The 27843-nt window shown below is 42.8% G+C and overlaps 2 protein-coding genes across 5 annotated transcripts in view; one reads left to right on the top strand and one right to left on the bottom strand.

Annotated features, from left to right (window-relative positions):
• CPM (carboxypeptidase M) overlaps positions 1-1143 on the top strand; it is a 32244-nt gene extending 31101 nt beyond the window's left edge. For both annotated transcript variants that reach the window (XM_085220954.1, XM_003202051.5), the window contains exon 9: positions 498-1143. In XM_085220954.1, coding sequence (XP_085077080.1) covers positions 498-731 — 234 coding nt within the window. In that variant the 3' untranslated portion in view covers positions 732-1143. The remainder of the gene's footprint in view (positions 1-497) is intronic.
• Positions 1144-2322: 1179 nt separating this feature from the next.
• Positions 2323-19163, bottom strand: MDM2 (MDM2 proto-oncogene). 3 transcript variants are annotated; one of them, XM_085220924.1, is made up of 11 exons: positions 19039-19163; positions 18514-18586; positions 17045-17119; positions 16567-16700; positions 15670-15719; positions 14613-14680; positions 14376-14469; positions 11710-11870; positions 10769-10900; positions 9395-9472; positions 2323-8076 (listed from the first exon to the last, which is right to left on the bottom strand). In XM_085220924.1, the coding sequence occupies exons 2-11, from the start codon at positions 18580-18582 to the stop codon at positions 7507-7509; spliced, it is 1431 nt and encodes a 476-aa protein (XP_085077050.1). In that variant the 5' UTR covers positions 18583-18586; positions 19039-19163; the 3' UTR covers positions 2323-7506. The 3 variants fall into 3 exon arrangements, with proteins under 3 accessions (XP_085077050.1, XP_085077063.1, XP_085077057.1); XM_085220937.1 differs by having other exon boundaries at positions 11710-11867; XM_085220931.1 differs by lacking the exon at positions 19039-19163 and adding an exon at positions 18931-18981.
• Positions 19164-27843: the final 8680 nt, after the last annotated feature.

Genomic DNA, 27843 nt, shown 5'->3' with positions numbered 1-27843 from the left:
CAGCAAAAAACCCTCAGCTGGTTTGCAATGAGAATCCTCCTCTGTCCCAGGAGGACTTCCCTCCACTCAAACATCAATCTAGTAAATTCCTCCTGGGCTTGAACATCACCTGAGAGCCTCCTCCATGCACTTGACTTCCTGTCCCCTTCACTGCAGCCTGCAAAAGGAGTATGGCAGCAGTCCTTCACTCACCCCCAGAGGCAAGCAGTCTCCATCAACAGCAACACCCCAACCCAGAACATCGTTACGAAGCAATATGGTCAGTTCAGTTCATCCACTGGGAGGCACTGACCCAAATAAAGCAAAATTAGCAGAGCCATGGGAACCGTAGGGAGAAAAAAAAGTGTTCTGTTAACATTCCAAGCTTTTGTTGTTTCCTCTTGTTTACCTCAACTTACGCTTAGAACATTTTTCCTATACCCTGAAACTGTAAACAAGTTTCAGAGTGGAACTCTGTGTTTAAAACCAAGTAAGAAATCTTTTGTGCTCGTTCCCAGGCTACGGTACCAGGATTTAAATCGATGCTGAAGACAGTGGACGTACCAGACAACACCGCTAACTTCAGCGCTCTGAAACAAGACTTCTCATTCCCAGAGGTCTCTGTCAAACCGAGACCCGCTTCGTGCCCCAGAACCCCCCTGTACCAGGAGCTCGAACGCTCGTCAGCTGCAGTAAAACCAACACTACATATGTTGGTTTTAGTGATGGTTACAATTTCCATTTTCAAATGAAGTCGGGAATTACGTGACGTGGCAAAACCCTCCTGCACAAATACGGCTTCTGAAACAAAGATTGTATGTAAGAGAATGTTTTTGTAAAGCTGCGAATTTGGTTTATAATCATGTTTATTTCATTTTGTAAAATAGTGCCTTGACAATCAAATGTTATACTTTAATTTGACTGTCCCTTTTCTACAATGATACTTTACTTCAAAGAAATACTGTACAGCCTATGGAGATGGTAACCATAAGTGTTTGCTGCACACTTTAAAGAACTTGCCAGAGGTTCCAAAACAAGTTTGGGATTGTGCTGCAAATGTTTCCCAGTGGTGCTCTGTTGGACCAGCAGTTTGTGTGCCCACACACGTGTAAGCAATTTCTCATAATAATTTCTCATAATAAAGCCACTACTATAAATGAAGAATGACACTTTTAACTGTGCTCTTTCCTGTCTAGACAAATGAGACTGATCAGGACTGAAATAACATCAGTAACACCCGTTCTAAGAAAGGATGCAGAGAGGAAGCAGTGGGAGGTATGTGCCGAAGGGCTGTGTGCTAAAGGCTTGGTGCCAGCCTGTGCCACCAGGCAGGGCTCAGAGGGAACAGTTTTCAACAGTTCTGGCTAAAGTCTCTGAAAAATATAGAAGTAGCCTTCTACAATTGTAGAACAATTTATTTTTTTTTTTAAACTGAATTTGATCTGGAGCAGAACCATAATTCAGAATGCTTCAATATGAATGGCTGCAGTAACAGCATAGTTGTGATTTGGTTTGCTTATTTAAGAGCATGTTTCATGGCCCTGTTCCCTTGCTCCTCAGCCCCTGTATGCCATACAGCAATAGCTGGAAGGTTCAGCTCTGCCAGGAGCAAGCCTTGTGCACAGGCACTGAGGGCTGTGCTACCAGCATGGCACAGTGTGCACTGCATGCACCACTCGCAGATTCCTTTTGCTTCAGCAGCTGCAAATAATTTCCAGGCTGCTTTGAAGCTGTCCAACATTTATCAGGTTAGTTAGTACCACTTCACATGTTTATTTTAAAACTTTATCTGCCCTTTTCTTAAGCAATTTCAAGTAGTCACAAGAGATTATGTTTGGAGATGCCTGTATTTTCCTGTACAGTCAATGAGATAGGTAGGAACACAGCTGTCCATTGATGCAAGTACAGCTCTGTAAACACACCACTGTTAGTAACCTGCACTCTTATCTCTCCCACTAAGATACTGAGATACAGCTGTCGCTTCTGTGCTGAAGTGTAAGTGCACATTGCTACAGGAACCCCAGTACAGATTCAGATTGACACGGATATATTTAAGACAGCAGACTCTCAGAGCCCTTGTTTGCCATACCTCTTGGTTGTCCACTTTTAAAAGCCGCAGAGCATTCCTAAGTCAGAGGACAGTACCAGTGCACAGCCTTGCTTCTAATTTTGTCACTTATGGTAGGAGGAACAGGAGTGTGCTGAAGTTAACCATCTCAAAACACGTGATACAGGAGGAGACTACTCACCCCAGGAACATGCACTGCTGTTCCACAATTAAAAAGATGCATGAAAATCAAGTAGCACTTAAAAACCATCAAATCAGAGACATGAAAAGAGCACTGCGAGGATATAAACATTTTTATTTCAAGCTTTTAAACAGATAAAATTTACATTTCCCCAGGAAAGGAAAAACTTGAAACACAAATGTAGTACATGTTGGAAATTCTTCTCGTAAATGTAACTATACTCTGTGCAATGTGAGTGGAGAGCTGTACCTTACTGAATGATCAGACAGAAGTACACCCAGTAAGTCAAGGGGGCAGCCTACACAAGTGGCAAAATTGCATAGTTTGTAAATTCACACTCAGCTGTCTACTTAGTAGTGATTTCAGCTCTGCAAAGTCAGACAACAAAGTAAGACTCTGCTTTGGGAAATGCCATTTGATATTTTAGGTGTTATGTCATCGGGATGGTGACTGCCATTAATTTAGCTCAAAAACAAAAACTGCCCCCTGAAAGCAACATCTAGCGAAACAGGAGACAACACTTCCTAAAGTGTCAACAACAACTTTTACACATACAATATAAGCCACAGAAAGACATTCTCTTTTTCAGTGCACCTGTGGTAAGCAAGTATACGTTAGTTGGAAGCAAGACTGCAAGACGCAACCCTCAAATATTCCCCCAAGAGCCCCCATGCACCCCTGCCTGCACTGTGAGTAACAAAGACAGTGAGCAGAGCTGGAGGCAGGCAGGAGCTGTGCTGCCCTGCAGGTCACTTACAAGTGCATGTGCTCAAACCTCTTTTCCACTGTCACATGACACAGCATCACCTGCCCTTCCTTTAGGCTGTGATGCACAGCAAAGCATCTCCTCTGCCTGGGATAAACACAACAGCAACTTCTGGTTAAGACGAGAAAGAATGTTTCAACCCAACCCTGATTCATTTATTCACCTCACTTTGTTGTTTCGTTATGCTTCTAATAATTTTCTACTCTCCCTCCTGTAAGAACATGGTTTACTGAAAATTATTCTTGTTGGTGCTTTCTCTAAGAATGAGGAACTGCTTTTTGTCCTCACGTTGGTCTTGTAGGGGAAAAAAGGAGACTTAAGACCTCCCTCCATGTAGTTTCACATGCATACAGAAATAATTTCAGAGTGACATCTAAACAAACATAAGGGAATTGGAACTCAGTGACAAAGTTGTTCCAGGCTGTTAGAAATAAATGCAACACCTCACCAGTTACGTTTTGTAGCATCTTCACCCTCTGTAAATCAGCCTCCTCACTGCAGCTACAGCCAGAGACTCAGCGTGGCAGAGATCACACTGCTCAGTGCCACAAACGGACAACACTCCATAGGAGCTGCTCTACAAAGCCAACCTTTGCAGCACAAACACTCGCTACCACCAGCAACCCAGCTACCTGCTTCACTCCCACACACTTCTAACAGATAAAGGCAACGGACTTCTGTTGTAATAGAGCTGAAGATCCAGCATTAAAGGTTCTCAGTTAATTTACCACTCACCAGCCCCAGCATTTCTCAGTATCAGATGCTGAACCAAAGCAGCTTTGGCAGCTGCTTCAGTATTTCACTACACACTTAGCATTCTTAGCTAAAGGGAAAAAAGCACCTAATCCAAAAATGGTTTTCTTGCACTCTATTTAAAAAAAAAAAAAACAAAAAACCAACAACAACTGTGAGTTCTTGCAGCAGTTGTACCCAGTTTCTGCCTACTTGAAGCCCAGAGACAGTGACCAGAACCGGGCCCTTCTCAGTTCTGTTGGTTCCCTCGTCTCCCTTGGTGACCTTCCCAAATGTGAGAGCAAGCACTGCCCACCAGAGACATTCACTACAACTGATCAGTTCTGGCCACCTTCCAGACCTGCCCTCCGACGTTAACAGCACCACAGAGCAGTGTGTGGCTGCAGTGGGAGACAAAAGCATTCCTACAGAAACCACCACCCAAGCAGTTTCCCTGTGCTCATGTCGCATCAGCTTTCCTCTCTACTCAGTGAGCATTTTACAGTTTCAACACTGAGATGGTTTTAAGGGAAGGAAAAATGAAAACAAAGGCATACGTCTTCCATCTCTCCACCTGAATATAGTCTGCATCTCTGTTTTAATGCTACAATTCCCTAAATATCCTTCTTGTAGCTGTGACTTACTAAGCATGTGTTTATCTGTACAGGTACCAACAGACCAATCCAATAAATTAAAGCTCACAACACTAACTATAAGCACAAGAATATTTACAAACTGCAATAAATTAATGATTAAAATGTGTACAATATTAAATAATGATCTCAAAGACCTCACCAAGTAAGAACAAGAGTCCACTTTCATGCCACAACGTTGCCAACTTTTGCACCGCTACACGAGGACGGGCAATGGTTATCTGCCACAAAGAGGAGAGCAGCCGACAGCTTACAGTCAGCGCAGAGTGACTGCATGGTGACAAACCCAAAGGTTCCAGCACATCAGACCAAACGTTGCTCTCAGCTGGGTCTTGGTCTGCCCCACACTGCACGTGTCCCCAGCAGCTGCTCCAATAGGAAATGAGACAGATGCCAATACCCCATCACTCCGCTCCCTTATTTGTAAGGCACACTTTTAAAAAAGAAAGCAAAAGACAAGAACAAACAAACAACAAACCTCCCTGGCTGTTAAAAATAACATTAAGCCAGAAAACAGAATTCAAAAATAAAAATTTACTCTGAGAGTGCAATATGGCCAAGAGTGCAGGCCCCCGAATTACCCATCTCCTTGGTACTGTATGGAGCAGCGAGTGTTTCCAGGGCTGCTCTGCACAAAAGAATATGTGCTAAGGAAGAAAAACTTTAGATCGCAAACGGAGAAGTCAGCTGTGCTGTATGCTCACGTTTTACCTTTTGCCAAGGCAGATTTAATAGGAGAATTAAACTGTTTCTGAAGGAAAATCCCAAAAGTGAGTGCTTGCAAACAGCAACATCATTGCTGTGACTAATCAGACATTTTTAAGAGCTGTTTTTTTTTTTTTTTCTTCAATATGGAGATCACACAAGGCAGCTGGAAAAGAATGCCCAGAGCAGGACAGCACAATTTGTCCCAGCAGGAACTGGGTTAGTGACAGCTGTTCCCCACAGCCAGGGTTCTACAGCAATCACAATGACTGCAGAGAAGGTATCAAACCGAAAAAGACATGAAATATTCATCCATTGCAGTGTCTCTTAAGTACGCTCCCCAGTTCATCAGCGCTTCTCCCAACTACACAAGTTGGGAATTCTCTGCCAGCTGCACACTGCAGACCAATGGGACTGCTGATCAGTTCTGACTGTAGCAGCACTTAACAGTCTCTGCAAGCTTCACTGTGCTTCAATTTAGCAAATACAAACGCAGAGAAATGAAGAGGAAGCAGTATTAATGGAGATAGGATCTGCACATAAAGCAATTCTTTCTTTGAAGAAACACACAACTGAGTTTTCTGTTTAGTTCAAATGAACAACAGTGAAGCTTCAGAGCTATCGCTATCTTTTTGCAGCAGCTTTCAGCAGTTAGCTCAACTGTACAACCAAACACCACTGACTCGGGTAATTTGGGAATTTCTTTGCAGATACACGTGTTTACCAAGTTTCTACTGTACACTTTTTATTTTCCACAAGGAAGTAACTAGGAAAATTAGTAGGTACTTCCCTGTATTCCTAGTGTTTCCAGTCCTGGTTTCCAGGCATTTATACTGGAATAAATATTTCAGGTTTCTGAGGTGAAAGCAACTGTAACACCACAGGCCTTTGTGCTGGCACAGAGGCACAGTTTTGTACTGGCGCTGTGTAGCTAAGGAAGCCACTCCCCCGAGGGTTGTGAGATGGTAAAGCACAGCACAACTTCTGCATTTAGATTTTATCTCCATTCTTGGAGGTTTCCTGACTCTAAGACTATTTGTTGGCCCCTGCAGGAAACAGCTGAACTGTGACTACCTGTCAAATTAACAAGCTGAGAACATCCAAATCCTTAGGATCATCCAAAGGAACAGACAGAAGCCACTTGTGCAGGAACCCTCCATCTGAAGATCAGATCAGATGAGAAATCTAACTACATTTTTAGACACTTTAGCTTACAGAGATACACTCATGCTATCTCCTTTGAATGCACTGCAGACCAAAGTCAATTAGCAGACTTCTTCATAAAGAAACTGATACATTTCACGAGGGTTTTGTGGAAGTACACTGAGGACATAAGAGCTAAAAGAGGGACGGATCCAGCTGGTACAAATTCTTATCTGGCCAAAAACTTTGCAGCAGGTTTTCAAAATCCTTGTGATACAGAAAAAAAGAGAATGGCAGAAGTTAGAAAAGCTGCTGAACTTAACAAACTGGGCGAAATAAAATGACAGAGCTTCTCTCTCTCTGCAGGTGCAGGTAGACTTTTTTTCTTACTATATTTAAGCAAGTGCAGAAAAAAAAAAAACAACCTATAAGCATCCCCTGCTGTTGCTGATTTGCCTTAAGTTTTAGCTAAGTTCCTCATTTATCTTTCCTGTTCACATCTTTCACACTCTGCTAAGATAATGAGGACAGTACAGACTACCACATCTGCACCGTGTTTCAAAAGTCTCTTTCTCAGGATATTTAAGAGGTAACCTTAAGACTGTAATTGGTCAGCGACTTCTCACAGTGTACCCAGACAGCCCTGAAGTTTACAAAGTACATTACAGAAACAAAACACACTGTACCCTCTCCAATTTCCAAAATCTTGAATGTTACTTTCTACCACAGCTTCCCTGGTTTCCCAACAGGCATCCAAAAAATCTCCTTCTCGAAGCGATTTAATTTTTCAGGAGTGAGGGAAACAAGGCTCTATTTTGTTCTTTTATTGACTTACTCAGATGGTTCTGATTCTGCCTGGTGCTTTCGCTAGGCAACAGATTGTGGAATGTAATCTTCTTTCTTCTTAACTGATTTTAAATGAACTCTTCAAATGTCCCTCCTCTGATCATCGCCGAACAGGGGCTTGTGATATTTGTAGTCAATACCATAATTGAAACATTACTGACTTTTATGCACAGTAAAACACCTGGAAAGTCAGACACTGACCGGTAGGAATTGGTTACTTCTACTGAGAGGGATTTAAGATGTTCAACGTTAAATTAACTAGCAAATATCAGGCTAAACTTTACAATTCCAGTGCATTTACTTCAGCAATGACTTTTCATAACAAACGTGAAGACACCCAAAATATTCATCTGCAATAAGCATATAAAAATAATTTCTTACTCTCTTATTTGCTATACCAGTTCATGAGTTCCTTTTGTTGCTTTCCATCGCCCTAGCCAAAATAAGTGAGAACAATCATTTGGATGGGCTGCCTGCACACCGGGCAGGGTTTGTTCCTCTTCTTCAGTTTTCTTGCACACGTAAAACACGACATGAGATGCCCTGTTTTGCCATGTACTATGCAGCCATTTTTTGGCCTGCTTTGGCATATGACACAGGGCTCTATGCTGCTAACAGGCAGACTGGACTCCATACCTTCCTCTCTGTCTTTCATTTCTTTCTTCTCAGGTTCCTTGAAGTCCTCCTGGCTGCTGCAAAACACGCTGCTAGACGTAGATGGCTGAGAATAATCTTCGCTTTCCTGGGACTCAGATATCTGTACTGCTTTATCTTCGTTCTCCTCCACAGCAGGTTCTTTATCTTCATTCGTTTTCACTTTCTTACAGTCAGGAACATCAAAACCTTCGTCAGATTCCAGGTGGAAAGAACCTTCTAATTTGCTCTTCACCAATTTATCGCTCTTCTCATCAGGAAGCCAGTCCTCGCGGAGGGCCCAACATCTGTGGCAATGTCGTGGAAGTGGAGGATTCATTTCACTACATTCAGGGCACTTCCAATAGTCCTTTAGTAAATTAAAGGATGAAACAGCTTTAGCCACTGAGAATGCTCATTACCGAAATATTCTGAGATCACTAAGAATTCATTACTGCTAAAATAATAGCAGTTTGGAGTTACCAACAGTTTTAAATAAGAATTCCACTCAGTGCCCAACTCCATTTTATAGTCCTGGATTAAAATAGCCTCACTGTCTATTTTCTTCCTTCTTACAGTAGATTTACGAAATAGAAGTGTAATAATACTGACTTACTATTTCTTAGCCAAAATTTGAGAAATTTCTTTCTGGCAAAATGGCCGTTATTCCTATGACTTTCAGCAAGTGGAAAACGGTGGAGATTGGAGGGACGCTGACCCTGGGACGCTGAGCTGCTGGTGTGCAGAGCGGCCAGATGAGGGCACTCCGACACAGCCGGGCGTCGCTCACAGCGGCACCAAACATCAGCCATTAAAGAAGAGTCGCATCACTGCGTCTCAGAGCTTCCTCCGTACCATTCCAAAAATAAGCCACCATCTCATTAAAGACACCCTTTGCTTGTAAGGACAAATACCCTCCTTAGAATCAGTGCAGAAGGGGAGAGAATTAAAAAGCTTCTTATTTGGAACTCCTGAAATGCTTTGTGCTTTGAGCTCTGAATAGCATCAGCAAAATCAAAAGCCTAAGAGACCAATCCCTAAAAACAGAGTACAGGTATCCTTCTACACATAAGCAGTGCTACATTTTCAGATAGCTAGCCCTGTGTTTTACACATGCAAAGTCCCCAGTCTACAGACCATCAAGGAACAAACATTTCAGGCAATTCTTCAAAATAGCATTCTTCAAACTTCAACTATAAAGAGCAACAAATGAAGATGCTTTTGAATTACAGCACGTATTTTCTTCATGCCTGTATATTTTGCTCCAAAATCCTGAACTTCCTCCCCCACTACAGGAACCTTCTCACAAAACAAAAGCCATCTCATCATTTTACAGTACTGTTCTGCAAACAGGTGTGCATTCACATCTTCATGCTACAGATTGGCTGACTCAGGCTGGACAATAAAACTAGACATTATGACTTAAAGGAATAGCATTTTTATAATATGTTATGACTTAATGATTTTTTTCCCCTTTCTTTGTTTTGTTTTTCCATTTTGTATACAAAGCTCAAAATAATTTCCCCCCTCTAAGAGAGTGAAACTGTAAGTTAGTATTTTTCTTAATGCACCAGGGAAGTTACTGAAACATTTTTCAACAACATTCATGTTTTGGATTCATCTACATGCCTCCACCTACTGTTAGTTCACCCAACTGATGCTGCTTTGCCAGTCAAGATTTTACTCACAGCTAGAGAAATCTCTGGATCTTCATTGAATGAATCAGAATCACTATCTTCATCTTGATATATAGTCAGCTGATACACCTATTAAGAATACAAAAGCACTGATGTAACTGACACTTGGCATTCAACTAAAAATCTGGTTTCTGATAGACTACTTTTAATAAAATGCAATAACAAGAAATGATGCACATACTCTCTACTATAAAGTACCTCCACAAAATTTGATGACGAGTTTGGGGATGAGGAAGAATCTTTCACATTAGGAATGCATTTTGAAGAAAAACGTACAGCATCCAGACAGGAAGAACCACTCCTAGAGAAGTGGTTCTACTCAATGCTGGTAGGGCCACACCTGGAGTACTGTATCCATCCTGGGCTCCAGTACAAGAAAAACATGGAGCTCATCCTGGTGTAAAGGGGGCCCGGGGTGGGGACAGACCCAATGTATAAAAATATCTGAAGGAAAAACATAAAGATGACTAAACTAGGTTTTTTTTTTTTGCCCAGTCATGGGCACTAACTGGAGCACAGGAGGTGACTGATTGAACACAGACACTGGCTGCCCAGAAAGGCTATGGAGTCTTCTCCTTGGAGGTCTTCAAAAGCCATGTGGGCAAGCAGCTCTAGGTGGCTCTGCCTGAACAGAAGGATTGGATAGGGTGATCTGTAGAGGCTCCTTCCGACCACCAGCTTCCTGTAATGGTCACTACTGACTGTTCTTGGGAGCAGGGATCACTTCAGTCCTTTCTTCCTCCAAAGCAAAGGAGTCTTTTCTCTCCACAGCACTCTAACTCACTGTAAATCACTACGGCCAGTCCCATTCCTTCCCTCACAGGAATCATGATCATGTATGCCCATGTCTGATTCTGCCTTTGGTACTTACTTGATCTTGCCATGAGCCAATTCAGCTCTTAAGTAAAAGAAAACTAATACAGGAAAAAAAAATATATATATATATTTTCCTGCTTCCCTCCTGACAGCCCAGTATCCAGATCTCTCAAAAATGATGACAACAGCTATAACACTGTCTTCAAGCCTCCTAAAGAAAATTTCTAAAACTGTATTTAAGTATGCCTCTATAAAACATATGTATTCACTGAAGCAAATGACTTAGAAATACTCTTTTGCAAACCGTTACCAGGAAAGTTTTCATTCACTATTAAGTGTTGTCAAAAGTTCAACAGTTCCAAATGAATGCCTCTAGAATTAGTTATATAAGGACAGTCTCAACCCCAACTAGTGAGTTGGAATCAAACGCGTGGATGCAGTTTGTCACTTAGTACACCTGAAGAATTACTTTCTTGTTGGAATCTCAATATTCAGTGTTTGTTAAATTTCCTTCCCTCAGCTCTAAAAAAAAAAATAAAATAAAAGTACCTCATCATCTTCATCTGTGAGCTCCTGTCCTTCTTCATTATGGCTATAGTCTTCTGAATAAATAGATTCAACTTCAAACTCTACACTAAACTGGTCTGAAACAGAACCACTTAGCGAACTGGCATCAAGATCCTGAATGAAAAGAAAGAAAACACACATGCAATCTCACCAGACCACATCCATAACCATTACTGTTAAGATGAGAAGAAAAAAAAAAAACAACCCAACAACGTAGTAGCTATGGAAGAAATGAGAACAGCTGCTGTTAGATGGAATAGCACTTAGGAGACAAACGGATTACAGCTGGCTAAACAAAGCTAGCTGAAAGCTTTTTGTTGCCTCTGGAATAGAGGGCGCAGTCAGCCCATGGCCACCCTGGAGACTGCTACTATTCTTCCATGAAGGCTCTCCTAACAAGTGTGAGAACACATGCTGTCTTTTAGCACGTTCATTAAATTCTCTATTTTTCATCAACAAAATAAGGTATTAGCATACAGTCTGAGCTTAGTAATTCAGAATACAGCATATGACTAAGAATACTACCAGCTTAGATCTTCAGCAGCAAAGCTGTAGTGGAATTACCAGCAGCCTACAGCTATGAAGAATTACAGACTATCAGTAACTACTTTTCTTCTTTCATCACTCTAAGAAATACTTATTTTAAAACAAAAGGTATCTGACATCTCTCCCATACTGTGCCAAATACTAAGAATTTCCCTAGTTTTTATGAATATTGGTATTTTAAAAATGCTCACTTCAGCCTTGTCAACAAACCTAAGAAAGATCCCATCCCACCCACACATCCCCTAACTTCTCTTTCCTCAGACTCAGATGACACAAATTAATTACAAAGACGATGCTTAAAGATGAATATTTGCACTTGTGGTAACTGCAAACTGTACCACCAAATGAATTAAAATAAAATACATATTCTGACTTACAGGAATGGAAACAGAATCTGTAGAATCACTGCTGTTGCTTCTGTCACGGCACAGCCCGCTGACTACACACCATGAGAGACTTTCATCAAAGGTCAACGAGATGCTGTCCGACTTATGACGTTTTCTTCTGTCACTATGCAGATCATCTGAAGAATTTTCTTCTGGGTACATTCAAGAATCTTTATTACTCCAAAACATCTATGCAATGTGCAGGTTTTTTTTTTTTTTTTTTTTTTTTTTTTTTTTTTTTTTTTAAACAGCAGCTTGAAATATAATTTACGTAAGTAGAAATTCAAGAAAAATAAAACCATCCAGAACTAAGCAAAGGCACCAGAAATTAACTTAAGACAACACAGTAACACCATGAAAGGTGAAACATTCCTGAAACCAGCAATTCACAGGCTGGCTTTCCCTGCTTATGCCACCAGTTTTTAAGTGGCAGCCTCCACATGTAAGAAACAAAGTAACTGCACATCTGGAAGCATTTTTACCCCTTTTTACGCACGACACTCATAATAAGACTCTATTAAATTTAAACAATACAGACAGGATTTTAATTGTACTAACCCCCTCTACAGTCAGAGGGCAGAAAGGCTTTCGGGGGCTTACAAGGCCATCCCAGAATTTGGAGGGAGATGAGTAACTTGCTCCCAGATCAAATGTGTGAAGAAGACCTCATGTTAAGCCAGATTCAGGTTCAAGTTTCAGACACCTCAAGAAATTAGTATCAGCACTACATGCAGTTCTATTTACTCTGAATTCTTCTAATACTTCATTATGCAAATGAGTTGGACAACACATGAACAAGAAAATCTTCAAGGCTAACATACTATATAAAAACTGAAGCATGAAAATACTTCAAATCGTACTTATTAAATATGCTTAGTCTGAAAGCCAAAAAGCAATGCTTTTTTACATACATCATGTTTTGATGCATCAACCTACAGCAGCATAAGCAGTAGGGAGACAGCATTTATGGGGCAGGTAAGTCAAAATTCAGCTCCACTGACTTTTAGTATGTTTGATAAGAAAAAAAATCTTAACAAAGCATTACAAAGTCAGTATATATGCACAGTGGAGTGAAAATTCCCCATGAGGACTGACAACAGGCTCAGCAGACCTCAGTAAGAACCTGCTGTCCCCTACAGACGCCCTCTGCGTGCCCCCTCTATTGCCCAACTTCAACCTGGCCCTGTGAAACACGCCAAAAGAATCCACAAGTGTCCAAGTCTTGAATCTTTCATTGTAAAAGAAAAGAGAACAAAACACTTGTACATACTTTGAGACTTCTCTTACTTTCCCTTGGTGCTTCTTGGCTCAGCCCCTTTTCTTTTTCCGCCCTGAGAGCCCCACCAAATTTGGTGCCCCCAGGCCCAAGGGTTGCTCCTCTCCATCGTTGTCCTCATTTAGTTGCCATGGCTCCATGCTGTACTGATACTGTACCACCACAAGTTTGCTATACACTATGAAAGCGGCTCCAAGGGAGCCGCTACCATCACAATTTAACAATAACAGTGGTTTAAAAGGAAGATTTCCTATAAATTAGAAAAAAAGTGTATATAAAAACACTATATTAAAAGAACTTTTAAGGTTGTAACAAACTAATAAACGGATGCAAAGGCAAGAGTTAATAATCAAACCTACAATAAGTAAGCACAACACAGGACCTTACGTGCTCTGGGTCATGCCTAAATATTACAGGTGATGACAATTAACTGTGACTTTCCATCCCTTCATCAGGTTTTGTTGCAACATTAAAATGTTCTTTTAATTTAGTGCAAACCACTTATCAAAGCAGCACAGTTCTTGGACTAATAATATAGAAGTCTATGCTGAAGACACACACACAAAAAAAAAAAAAAAACAAGAAACACTACACAAAAACTAAGGAACTTTAAAATGTTCCCAAGCAAATGAAGAAAAAAAAAAAACCACCTATGCAATGACAGGAGGTCATCACTGCCCAGTTAGTTCAAGTGTCAACTCATGATGTAATGGAAGTGATGAAACAAAGTCGTGTAAGGAATCTGAAAGGGCAGCATTTAAGTTCAACTGCACAGAACACCTCTGTGGAGCAATTTAAAGTTTTTGCTGACCAACTTCTTATTTACTCATTATCAGAAGAAACACTCCATGGTCTGCAGATGTATTTGCTAATGATTATTAATTAACCACAATAAAGAAGAACTAGAGACAAATACAATGCTTAAGTGGCTAGACCCTTATGAAATGCTTAAGGAATGGTTGGGTAGCTAAATGCATTCATTACCAACTGAAATCCAATGAGAACTGCTTTTAGAGCAAAGAAAATGTGAAGTATTGTGGCTACCTATGGAGGGACCTGGAATGCACTTGACTGCAGTAATAGAAACAGAAGTGTTCTCATTATCAAGACAGCTTAAGTCCTGCTAACGTGAATAATTTGGGTAGATCCACAAGACAAATTACTCTGCTACCTCACTAATACTTCTAACTAATCCAAACTGTAATGTGACACTGGAGCAGTGCAAGAAATTGCCTATCTCTTCCAGACTGAACACTCTGGTTCAGCAAACAGAGAAACAGTGTTTGTTAGCATCGCTCAAGGCCATTAAGGCAACAAGATGTACTTGTCTGCTCACAGCAGTCATGACACTGAAAGCTCTGCATCACGAATCTGCACATACCAGATTCACTGTGTGTTCTCCTCCTAGAAGATGTGGTTGGCTGGGAAATTGCATTTGATGAAGCCTCCTTCTCTTCTACCTCTTGCATGGATTCCTGATCAACAGAAATATGGAATAAGCCCACACATGAATATGAGGTGAAGATCAGAATTACTCTAACTGCATCCAAACAATTGACAATATAGAAATGAAACAGAATTTACATCTCAGAACATAAAAGATAATATTAAAGATTACCTTTAGTACAGTTTCTTTTTCAAGCCGAAATTTGGCATCGTCCTCAGGTGGAACAGCCAGTGTAGAATCTGAAAATAAGCAGTAAAGTAGCACTGAATTTTGTTATTAATTCCCTTCAATGAATGTACCTTAGCTGCGATTCTGCAGATGAAAGAATACATGTACAAAATATTTTTACATTCCTATGAAGTGTATTTTACTAGATACCATCTCACATGAACACTGAATTAAATGACATACAACAGAAGAAAAATAGACTGTTGTTAATTATGGATCCTTATTACCAGGTAGACTATGAATCAATCAATTATCTTCAAAGAAAAATTATCTAAATTTAAGTTTGCTATCATAAGGACTAATATCAAGAGCCCTTAAGAAGACATCTCCAGCTGAATGTGCACTCTTAGAAAAAATTAAAACCAATGAGTGCTGTAGTATGGATTTAGAAACCCATTCACAGAACAGCTCCCACTATTTAACTTCTGCTACACTACTTACATTAGCCAGAAATTACAGCTAATGTATTTTATGCTGCAGAAAAGTTATCAATGTTTTAAGTATGGTTTTTTCCTTTTAAAAAAAAAAAAAAAAAAAAAAAACAAACCAACACCCAGAGGACTCAGTGTTGACAATGTTATCTTCTAAACGTACGTCACTCCATTTTGGAAATGAAAACTGAAGACTAACAGAACAGAAAGCATTTGCTCTGACTTCGTTGTTGGCATAGGCTCACAAAGCTCATTTCTGGAATTAAACATTTAACACCACAAAGTTTTAGCAGTAAGAAATGCGAGCAGCTTTTCAATCGAGTCCTGTTTGTGCTTCATCTGGTTCAAATCCCGTAACATTATCCAAATGCAGTTTAGAACCTTCCCAACCCCCCAAAGAAATACTGTTTGCTTTAATTTGCCTTCATCTGTGAGCACCGCATAAGGCCCAGCAGCTAATTATGGAGAGGCAGATGCTATCTGATTACCAGATGAAAGATGCATTAACATAAGTTACATTTTCTCTTCTGCTACTTCCCAAAACAGAAGGCTCTCCCAAACGAGCTTACCTTGTTGACTGATTGCTATCAGATTTCTGGAAATCATGGAATATATTCTCCTTGGATGGGGATAAAGAAAGATGATGCAAGTTAGCTACTTTAGAGTTCATATATACATTCCACACTTTGCTGGAAAGTTCTTCCATTTTTTTTATTTTTTTATTTTTAACTGTGATAATTGGAGATTGCCCAGCAAAGCAAGGCAATTCCTATGACAAACATAGAAAACAGTTATTCTGAAGTGCTGAAGCACGTTCAGCATTGTTTCACTCAAAGGAAAAGGAAGAGATTTTATCCATCTCAGTAGAGTCAAAAGAGCATTAGCTTCTAAATGCACTCAGAGAACAGAAGAGTCGCAATCCTTTTGACAAAGAGCCCCTAACAAATGAACATTTATTTCTAACGAGAGGAATTCCGAATCAGTGCTTTTCAGATAGGACTCCTGATAAACTGTAGAGTCTTGCAAGACAAACAATTTACTCAAAAGAAATGTTAAAATACTGTAGCAAGGCTTGATTAGTGGCTAGGAGAACACACTGTGATAACAACACAGAACAGTAGTATGTAAACTTCTAAAGCCTACGCTGCTTCTCACATATATCAGGCCAGGAGTCTGGTCTTAAATGTTTCTGCAATCCCCTTGCAGCTGTTACATTACAGAAGAGAATTTTCTTTCACCTTGGGATGGTCTGCCTGAGGCTGCTGCAACACTTGCAAATGTGTGGAACGTTTGGGATTTCTTGATTACAGACACAAAGGTTAGTTCAGAGAAAAAGACCACATCAAGTGACAAATTATGAAGGAGAGCTTACCATTTGTCAAGCTATAAAGAATTAATACAAGGCCGTACAAATTGTGTTCTCCATTATTTCACAACCAGATTCTCAGAAAGGAATTCCATTTTACCTGTGTTCTTTTACTGAAAAGCTTGTTACTCCAAATAAATCCCCAAGAAGATCATTTGCACAGTGCACAATATGTTGCTCTTTTTCATCGTATAACTGTTTAGACATAATATATTGTCCAAGATAGAATATTACCTGCAAAACAAACCATAGACATTATCACATACAGAGGTTTTGTTCTTTGAAGATCAAATACAAGAGAACACATTAAACTGTGATTTGCTCCCCTCACTCTGATCACCCAAAACTCCACCAGAGCTGCTATTTTCACCTATTGTTCCCTAACAATTATTCAGCCAGAAGCCTTTGTAGGTGTTGAGAAACTTGGTAAACACTGCCTACCGACTGAGCAGGAAAACTCAAGCCAATACCTTGTTTCAACACCATTTGTGAAACCCACTGCCTCCCCATCAGCCAAACCAGAAAAACAATCTCCCTGTATTTACTGTAATCTACCTTTATTAATTTAAAGTTCTCACCTCCTTCATAGTAAAAGTCTCTTTTTCTGCACCAGCTAACTTCAACAGCTTCAACAACAGTGGCTTTGGTTTAACCTGTGTGGAGATGAAAACAGAATTACAGCATGCAGCAATTATTCACTGAACAGCTCTACAGATAAACACAGATTGGTTTCCCTCTTCTACATTAACCTGACATAAAAGATACACGGTACGTGATAACCTATCCAAGTTTTTGGCTTTGCAAAGTTAAGCTTAAGACCTCTATGACTGTCAGGTCCAGAGTGCAAGAGACAATGCAAAGATTGGGTTTCCGTGACACTGTATGAGGCTGTGGTTTCACCCATGGCAGCCAGCTCTGCCCCTGAATCTCCTCTCTTGGGACAGGCAGACAGACCTCGTCCTTCCCACCATATTTCAGTCACCCCTACACCCACAATGCCCTCCCACATGCTGGGCCAGCATTTCTCTCCACAGCCAATCTGTGAACAATTCCTGGGGCAAAGGGAGAAAACGCTCCCAAGTGATTCTTCCCCCTCCCCCTTTTTCCCCTCTGGCTGATCCCATTCATTGTACTGTCCTCCAAACAGCTGTGCCAGCACAATGCAGGGGACGAGAACCAGCTGCAGAGGAGCCACAACTGCAAGCAAGGTGCCTGCATGACAACTGTTGGAAGTCCCTCAGCGCAGTAACAGCACTGCCACTTTAACAACAGCACAACGATTCCGTGACCAGGCTAATTTTAGTTATCCTAAAATACTCCCCCAATAAAACATGAGACAAGGAATAAATCTTTAAAGGAAGACGGGAAGCTTCCCTATATTCCATTTCAAACATTTGCTACAATTAACATCAAGCATTAGTGCGTTAGCAAGAGATCAGTTGCAAGAATCACGCATAGAAAAGCCTGCAGACAACACCGTGTGCCTACTCACTCCCATTCTAAAAGCTTCAGTTCTTTGGAGCACGCAGGACACGGCAGCTTCACAGAGGAAGCCCACGCTAACTTATGGGGCGAGGAAAGAAAACGTGTGGGAGTGTAAACGCCTCTGGATCCATGTAAGAGCCTCATATGAAAGCAGAGGAGAGAAGCCCCCCAAGTGGGGAGCGCACAGCCGGCATCGCCCCGCTGCAGCCCGCCTGGGCAGCGCCACGCACTCCTGGGGGCTCCGACTAACGCCTCCTTACGAAGCCCGGTGTAACCGAAAGCAAAAACGCCAAATTTAAAACCCTCAGCTGCGCCACGATGGCCTTCCCACACCCTGAACGAGACGCTCATCTTCCAGAGCTCATTACTCGTTTTGAACCGCTTCGCCAGGAAACTCGTATTCAGCTCGCCCAGTCCTCACAAGCAAGCAGCCTGCCCGCCACAGAGCTCTGGCAAACAGCGCCCGGCCCCCCACACGCGGGCGGTTCGGTTCTGCTCGGCTCTGCCCCGCTCTCACACTGACGGGACCGTATCCCCGCACCGCCTGCCCGCGAGTACTGACCAGAGCCTCCTGCTCCGAGGCGCTGACAGGAGAGCCGTCCGTCAGGGAGGTCATCTCGGTATTGCACATTTGCCTGCAGTCGAGGGGACAACAGATGCCACGTCACGTTACGTCACGTCACGCAGCCCCCGGAACGCTACCGCCCGCACAGCGCTCGCCCCGGGCTCGGGACAGCCGGGTCATGCGGGCTGGGCCGCCCTTATATAGCGCTGCCAGGAAGCAAGTCGGGGCTTGGCTACGGCCGCCGCGGCCCAACATGTCCGAGCATGACCCGGCGCGGCGCTGCCGAGTCACCGCGGGGCGGCGGAGCGGCGCTGACTCACGGCGCGGCGTAGAGGAGGGCCGCCCCGTCCCCGCGCCCTCAACCCCCGCCTGCCCCGCTCTCCGACGCTTGCGGGCGGAAGCTGCGCCGCTCACCTCGGCCGCGCTCCGGCCTTCCCTACCGGTCCCCCTCCGTCCCGCCCCGAGGCGGCCGCCCGAGCGGCGTCTCGGCTCCCGCAGCTAGCTAGCCAAGCCCCCACGCACCGCCAGCCGCGCTCGCTTCGCCGCCCGGCCCAGAGGAACGCGGGCCTTACGAGGCCGCAGCGAGGTCCGCGCCCCACGCCGCCATCTTGGCCGCGCGGCCCCCCACTCCAGCGCCCCCTAACGGCTGCGGGGCAACGGCCGCGTCGCGCGCAGCCCTCAGGCGGTGCCTCAGCAGCGCGGCTGTCGGGGTGCCGGGGGCACGGGGCGGCAGGAGCAGCGCTGAGGGAAGGGCTGCTGTGGAAGGCTTCGCTCTGCCGCCTTTTCCATCTTAATAAAGGCCGAGGGTCCTGCTAACAGCCCTAGTGCATTCAGGGAGACAATAGTGTCGTGCCTGGCTAAAACGCAACTGTACCTTTGGGTGATGATTTGATTAGCGGTGCTCATTTTGGCCATCTTTTTTTGCTGATATTTGGCAAACTAGAAGGAAATATTACTTCCCTAGAGAAATGAGCAGTGTGAGCTACGTTCCTGCCCCCTCTCACTCTGTAATTTTGAACATAAGGCTATTCAGGAGCATGTTATTGGGGCAGACGCTCATTAGTTGCCACGCTTCAGTCAGGACTGATTGGTTATCGGTCTGTCTCCCTTTTCTCATTCTCAGGTTTATTTGCCCCCAGTGACACTTCAAAAATAATTCCGAAGAGTGAAAAGGTTTGTTAAAGAACAAGAATGCTGCAAATGGTGTGTGAAGATGGGTAGGAGCAGAGCAGCTCTGTGAGATTGCTTTCCCATGACAACTGACTTGTTCCAACAAGTAGTGGATAACTGCCTGGACTTGTCCACTGGCCAAACACAGATTTCCAGCAACAACAGAACCTCGGAAAAATTCCAGCCTTGGTTTACATCGAAGTGTTTGTGTGATGAGAGATTTTCAGGGCAAGCTTGCTGTCCTTGTAGAGTGTAAAGCTCAAGGCCCAGTGAGGGATGGCTGAGAAGCTGCAGTAGGTCTGCTCCATGTAATCGTCCCTGTTAGCACCGGAGCATTAAGGCAAACAGACTTTTTTGTTTTAAGTGTGTTGTCCTGCCATCAGCAAAGTTAGCTATCTGATTGCTTCAACACAGCACACAACTTCCTCAGATCCTTACTGAATTCCTAGTCTGGTCATCAGTAGAAAATGAATTCTATGCAAAAACGTGGTAGAACTGAATGGCTACAGTGAGTAGATTTAATGCTGAGTGCTCCATCTTGTCCTTATGTGGTAGACAAGCAATGTATCACTATACATAGTGCATTTTACTGACTGAAAAAAAGAGTACTTCATAAAATGAATTTCAGAACAGCTTGGGTTGGAAGGGGCCTCAAGCATCATAAAGTTTCAACCTCCGTGCTGCAGACAGGGTTGCCAGGCACTAGATCAAGTAGTTGATCAGATTGCCCAAGGTCCCACCTAGCCTGGCCTTAAACACCTTCAGGGATGGGACATCACGCTCTTCTGAAGACGTATCGCATTACTGAACCATGTTTTAAACATGATATTGTTTTGCTCAGGCTATGTGGTAATAAAGATTTTTCTTTTTTTGTTATTAGCATTACATTTTCTACATGAATATAGATGTATTAAACTGGTGGCTATTATTTTCTTTCTCCACTTCTCCGCCAACAATCATCTCATGACCGGTGTATTTGTGATCAAGTTGTGATTCTTTAAGGAATCACTTTTCTTACCTCTCTATTAACAGCTAAGACGGGGAAAAAAGAAAAAGCAGTTTCGGTCTAGAATTATTATCTGGCTTCAAGGTTAACCATACCTCTTTTCTCAGACAGACTAATCTCAAGGAAGGAGAGGCTTAAGTTGGTAAAATATGCTGTTTATGCTTTGCTAGAGAGATAGGGGATATTTTCTGACTTGTAATGCTGCACCACTTTTGTCCCATTTGTCACTAATACAGCAGATGCTGTTTCACCAACATGCACAATTATTTTCTTACACCTGATAGTTCTGGACAAGTATAACTAAAGGTTTTATGAAGGGTGAGTAATAAAGCCTGTATCCTTTCTAAATCCTTTCTTAAGCCTTAGCAGCTCTGTTAGTGTGCCAGAAAGCTGTGATCTGAGTGTCAGGCACAGCAAGGTGAAAGGACAGAGGAAAAAGGATGCTGAGATGGTGTCTGCAGCAAGGCTCACTGCAGGGCTGCCTGCCACAGCTACGACCCTGCGTGCTGCTCAGTGGGTCGGTGCACGGCTGTGTAAATATCAGAGAAAGAATTCTGTTGTTTTCTTTCTTGATGTTCCTGTTCTCTTGTGTAAGAAAAAAGTACACATAAGAAACATGGTTTAGAGAACTCACCCTAACTTGCTAAGCCAAGACCTACAAAGTATTTGTATAGAGGTCAGTCAGTACCATCAGAAACTTTATGCTATAAATGACATCCAAATTCTGTGCAAATGAAAAGGAGATGCAGCCTTCTGTGGGGTAATTTTGAACACAGTAATGCAAAGTGGAAATCAAGGGGAAGGCTCAGCAGCTGGGAGAACACAAATAGCACATTCAGTGCTCTTGCAGCTGTTAAGCAGGGAAGGCTATGCTGTATTTTGCTGTTAAACAGGAGCTGTGCCAGATACAACTTTCCACATTTTGAAAACCGTAGCCTTACTTCAAAGGGACTGGCAAAGGCAGTGCTAAGCAGAAAGTTTTTCTGACAGCTGGTTAGGAGCTCTCACTCCCTTCAGCCAGGCACCACCGTTCTTGTGAGCACTAAAAGCAAGCAGCCCCAAAAACACCTGGAGCCGAACCAAGGCCACATCAGAAGACAGCAGGTTTTGGTTTTTGTTTACTCGAAATACACATTCCTTCATGCTTTTGGGAGACGGTCGTAGCGTCTGGCTGCCTGCCCAAATCTGAGTCTCGTTTGGTTGCAGCTCAGTCAGCCTGAAGCAAAACTAAACAGAACAGTAATGTATGCTGTCAAAAACTGGCAAAATTATAAACCCATTACCTGGAACTTCTACTCAGCGGTGCCCAATGTCTAACGTGGAATGAAACTTTTTATTCTTCTATTTTTCTCTCTCTAGTATTCAGCTCAGTCCTTGCTTTTGAAAGAAGCTCGTGGAGTGGTTCTGGAGAACAGAAAAGGAGAAGCTTCAGGAAGGAGGTCTGTCTCCCAGCAGCTTTGGTGACAGCTATCGCTGAGTGATAGAAGAAAGCCAGTTTTTCTCCTACTCTTGTTAACCAGGGGTGAAGTACGTGGCTGGGAGGTGACCACGTCCTGCTCCCCCAAGCTGAAGCTGTGAAAATTGAGCAATGCAGCGACCTCTCTCTCTGTGGGACTTGTTTGCTTCTAATTAGATCAGAGAAAGCCCCGTTTAAGCAGATTAGGACGGCACCAGTTGAGTTTAGAAGTGTTTCATTAATTCGGTGTTCCATGGTTATTCTGATGTCAGTCTGTTCAGGGAGTCACCCAGAAGGCTGCGTACGGAGCTCGTGTGAAAGATGGATGCTTTTAGGAGCTCCCAAGGAGCCCTGCAGTGTGTCCACGTTCTGAAATATTCTCAGGGGGAGCCTCGCTCCAGGAAAGGCTGCAATTACAAAGTGGGCAGAGCAAGCGCCGTCTGCTCGAGGTGCCGCGCACGGGCAGAACCACAGACAGACAGAACTATGGCTGGGGGTGAGGTCAGCCTGACAGCGCTGTTTTAGTCAGGCTGCAGTTTGGGTTAGAGGCGGGGGGAAGATAATAAACGGATCCTAAGTGCCTGGCCGTGATTTCAACTGCTCGTTGCTAGCAACAGAGGCCCGCAGGGCGTTTCGTTACATGTCACCAGCAGCTCCTTAACCCGGCCCTGCACTGTGGTCTGGCCGTGGATCTCCTACCGTTGTCTGAGCCCCGCTGACGTATTTGTCCACATCTCTCCTGCCTGCTCCCGTTATTGCTTTCGAGCTGCGTATTGCACAAGAAATAATAGTCTTTATTTTGGAACTTAAAATTGCTGTAACTCCCTCCTTTGCAGACCTGGTGTGTTCTGCTCCACGTCATGTTTGGTTGGTGCAACCCTTTCGCGGTATGATTTTACATTACACAGAATGAGCTACCTATTCTGAAGAAGCCTCTGCATTTCCCTTCTGCTAACGACAGATGTGGCATGTGAATTACAAAGTCACCATTCTCCTGGTATCAGATTGATCTCTGCTTTTGAAAGCATTGCTTTACTAATACAGCTCTTAACATACACGGAGTGAAACAATACCAGCACTTAGCCAAGTCGTTCGGAGCACTTTACTGAAAGTCTTACCCACTCTAGGGCAGCAAGATTGAAATCTTGAAGGTTAATGTGAGTAATCTCACTCCAGGAGTCCCTAGCCATCACAAACAGGCTTCCTTATGCATCTTCAGTGCGCATTCCAATGCCTACGTTGGAAATGGGTTTATTGAGATAAGTTTGCTCTGAACTTCTTTGAGATTAGGTCTCCTCCAAATCAGGCATGGATGCATATGTATCCTGAAATAAAATGTTGTACCCAGCTCAGTCATCCTTTTGAAGAGTCACCTTGCTTTCTTGGCTATCAAACCTATATCTTTTTTATCTATATTCAGGTATATCCTGATGAAATGGCACCTCACCATCTAATTGCTACAACTACTTGTTGCTTAGCAAGAAGACAAGTTTTTTATGTTGTCCAGTTTTCTGCCAGTGAATGAATACCTGCTTTAGCACAAACATGAAACAACCACATCTAAGTAAGGAACACTGTCACATCACAGAAATACAAAGGCTCTCTCTGGGCTGATGGAGCAGTACCATTACCACAGGGTGCGAGAGAAGGGGTTCTGCAGTTCTGCTAGGAAGGGAGCTCTTTCAGTGCTAGTTCAATCACCTTTCAGTGTCTGTAGTGGTATGGACTCTTCTGACTGATGTTTTGTTCACCTTATGAAACTAGCAAACTGAATCTGCAGACGTCCTGGAACATCCTGAATCACAGGCAGAAAATCAACCTGAACTCCAGCTGAGACCCAAACCAAGAAGATGGCAATTTATGGACTGCTAATAGTGAGCTTGTGAGCTTGCACACGCTGCAATGCTTTCTTTGTCAACAAGCAAACTGTCATGTAATTCTTTGTCCAGACAGTGGTTATTCCAGTCTTGCCCTTTTCCCTTCAAAATGATGTCTGTTTGGTTTGAAAGACTCTCTTATAGGAAAAAAGACACAGAAAAGGCAGGCTTTCTACATTTAGAGTCAGCATAAATACAAAAATGACAAGAGGGGAGAGTACAAAATAAATTCACCGATGAATCCCAGATAGTTATGGACAAACTTGCACCAAGTTTTCCCTTTGCCTAGTTGCAAAGTAGCCTGTGATACAGCGCTTTGTACCCCGGGTGTCTTGAGCTTTACACAGGAAGCAGGGCATACTAGAGAGGCAGTCTTCCTGAAGCACATTGTCTTTTATTCTTTAAATTTGCCTACCACAATGAACATGCAGTAAAGTATTATTAATAATGATTGTTATTGTGTTTCCAGTGGTGTATTAATGTTCTGATCAAAACAAAGATCTGAAAGGGAAGAGAATGTATATAGAACTTATTCAACTGCCCCAACATTCATACAGCCTCGTTATCATACAGTTGCACTTTCACCTTGAGTGATCGTTTCCCAAATTTCTTCTGGCAAAGGTTTATATTTCTGAAGTCTCTTAGAATTTGCATCTTTCATTTTTATTTATGGCTGATCACGTGGTTTACTTCCTGCATGCTACACGTACTTGAATCTTCACAAAGAACATAACTAATCATCTTGCTCTCTCTTAGCCATAATCTACCAGGATTGTCTAAGTGCATTATCAATATGATGTCATCAGGTTAGTGAATGTTAAGGATGTGATACAAAGATTTATTCACTGATGTTCTTAATGGGTCCGTTGGGACCTCTTCTTTCCGTCTGTCCTCAGGGTTTGTCCCTTGCCACTAAAACATGGAAAGCACCTATTTAGCCTTCGCTTGAATGTCATTTGTATCAATTTCCCATTCTGCAGCTGCTCACAGCACATCTCAAAGTTCCTTATTCAGATGTTTGCTAAGAAAGGGCCTGGGAGGTAGGGACTGAACCTCATCTCCCAGAATTAAGGAACCATGACTGGTGAGGAAGAACAAACTAGGAAATACTTTCGTGCTGTAACAGAACATGCAAATGTCCCTGAAGATCTACAGGTTTCTGCAAAAATTATTTCTCCTTCAACAACAATCCAACTCAGAATAAAACCATTTTTCTGTTGGAGATGTATGAGGCCACGTGTGAGGGGATAAGCACGGTACCCAGGCCTTTCAGCTACAGCTGTAGGGAAATTAGCGGGTCGAGAAAACAGCTGGGTGTTCCTGGGAGGCCTTCTGTAACCTTCATAAACACAGTTCTGTTATTGCAGCCTGGGTGATTAATCTGCTCGTGCCAACTTGGATGACAAAACTCTGGTATGTGAGAGTCACAGACTTCCCCTGAGTCACAGGAAAAGCTCTTGTATATGTTTTCCACCCTCAAAGCTGCAGTGAGAAACTAAGAAAGCAGGATTTGGGCATTCTGGAGATCAAGTTATCTTTTACATACATCTCAGAATTTCTCCACTTGCCTCCTTTGGTGTCTCTCTCCCATTACTTGCATATTCTTTGTCTCTTTGACCCCTATATTTTGATAGCATTTTCATAGTCTGTTTTAAATATATGCCCTCTCAACCTTTAAAAAAGTAGTTTCATACCAAGAGCTTGTAAGCTGATTTACTCTCATGCAAGACTAACTCTTGCATGTCTTCATTTCTCTATCTAAAAATGTTTCTACAATTGGATTAACTCAGAAGTACAATGCAGGAGGGTTTATTCTTTTTTACTGTTTTAATGTCCATATATTTGACACCCTGCCTTTATTTTTTTTCTTTTTTACTGTAGAGTCTTCATAGGTCCTGTCTGAAAGTCACCTGGTGCTGGCTGCCAGTGTGTTGTATGTTTTAGTCCAGGGAGGTCTCTGATGGGCCCAGCTGTGCTACAGAAACTTGAACAAGACAGGTAGTTGTTGAAGGGGACTTGGTTTTGTTCCAGAGTAAGTTTTTGGTTCTGACTAAATATGAAACAGGAAAATGAAGGGGAATCCCCACACTTGCTGCTCTACAGATTGAAACCTCTTTGTAAAGGACAGGATAACATCCACAGTGTTTATCAGCAAGGCAAGGTTTGCAAGGAAAGAGGATATACAAATCCAGCTGGTGTATGCATTTTTGAAGGGTGTCATTAAGGTTGTTTTTCTGCCGTCTCCCCGGCTACATTAGCTGATCTAACAGCGCTCTATTTACAAAGCTTGCCTCACTCAGCCTTAGAACATGCAGACTTTCGAAGTTTTGTCCGGAATGGTTTGTGAGTGATTCTGCCATCTGGTGGAGAAAGGTTGTTCTTTTTTTTTTTTCTCCATTTTAAACATGCAAAGAAAGGCTCTTGGAAATAAATTTAGAAAACTTTCACAAATCCGTTGATGCCACTGTAAAAGCAGGACACAAGCTGAGCTCTGACTGCAAAAGAAAAACGGTGAATATCTGTTCTATGCTTTGTTTTATTCTATTAAAGGCTTAATTTCTCAATTCTCTCTTGCCTTCCAGAGCAAGAATGTCCATGGACATTTTGGTATTCTTTCCCTCAGCTGGTTTCACGGAGTCTGTCTCAACACCCAGATTAGATCAGCCATCTCATTATTTTTATCTATGGTAGCTTTGGTTCTGTGAACTTTTCTTGGCAGCTCCTTCTGCCTTTCTTGTGTATCCAGAGAGATATGCAGGCACTGGATTTTGACTTTTGACCCAACTTACTTATCTTAAAATCATGTCATCCAGAAACGAGCCAAGGCCAGGTGACACAGCATGAGAGAACATTTTGAGAGAAATGGACCGTGGTAGTGTTACTCATGAGGGAAAAGTTCCAAACCTGCCTCTGGATCTGAGAGAGATTCCTACATCATGACCGACTTGGTTGTCAGAAGACAAGCCACAGATACTTTGCACAGACAAAATAAGCCTCACACAAGCATATTCAGAAATGCAGTGCAGTAACTTATGTGTGAGTGCACATAAGTGGCTTTCTACGCCAACAGACAGGGTCTAGAAGATTCATGAGAATATTTGTTTTTCTCCAATTTCTACTGAAGAAGGCCTAGTGGAATACAGACCATCCCTTTTGGCAGATACTTCGCCTTTCCTACTCTTTAACTCTTGCAGTGCAGGAGATGTCACTATAGGGCAAATAGAGCTGCCGGGAACTATTGACTTGGACCTGTTGTCCCTGATCCCTCATCAGCCACACTATCTGCTCACCTTATTTTTCAGTTAGATCAGATCCCCGAGGTAGTCCTGAGTAGTTCCACAGTGGCTGGGCCAGGTCACAAATGGGATGGTGGCAGACAGGTGGGCAGGGAAATGGCAGGATCTGCTTCAACTAGCTTAGGCAGTAGTACTAGTGCTGCCAATATGCAGACAGCTCGATTGACTTCAAAGCATACCACTGCAAAAGGGAGCTGCCCTATTCCCTTCCTCCTCTCCTCACTGCTGGCTGTTGGATTGACTCAGCTATCTTGCTTAGTTAAGTGATGCACTGAAAACATGTCCTGAGCTCATTTAACGCTCCACACAATGGTCTTGCCAGGAGCTGTGAATTCCCAGCCAAGCTTTGGCTCATTTGACCACAGAGCTATCTGATTCAACAGCAGGGTATTTACTTTTATTTGCCGCCAGTATGTCAGCTTGCTTTACCATGCAGTCAGATAGGCATGAGACATCACAAGGAACACACAGCTGGAAGCAGAGACCAGGAGATGGAAATGGGGTCCAGGAATAATCCCTTCT

The sequence above is a fragment of the Meleagris gallopavo genome, chromosome 1, assembly GCF_905368555.1.
Source record: "Meleagris gallopavo chromosome 1, MGAL_WU_HG_1.1, whole genome shotgun sequence".
Classification (NCBI taxonomy): Eukaryota; Metazoa; Chordata; class Aves; order Galliformes; family Phasianidae; genus Meleagris; species Meleagris gallopavo.
Note: the sequence above shows the minus strand (reverse complement) of the source record. Positions and strands in the feature narration are given on the sequence as shown.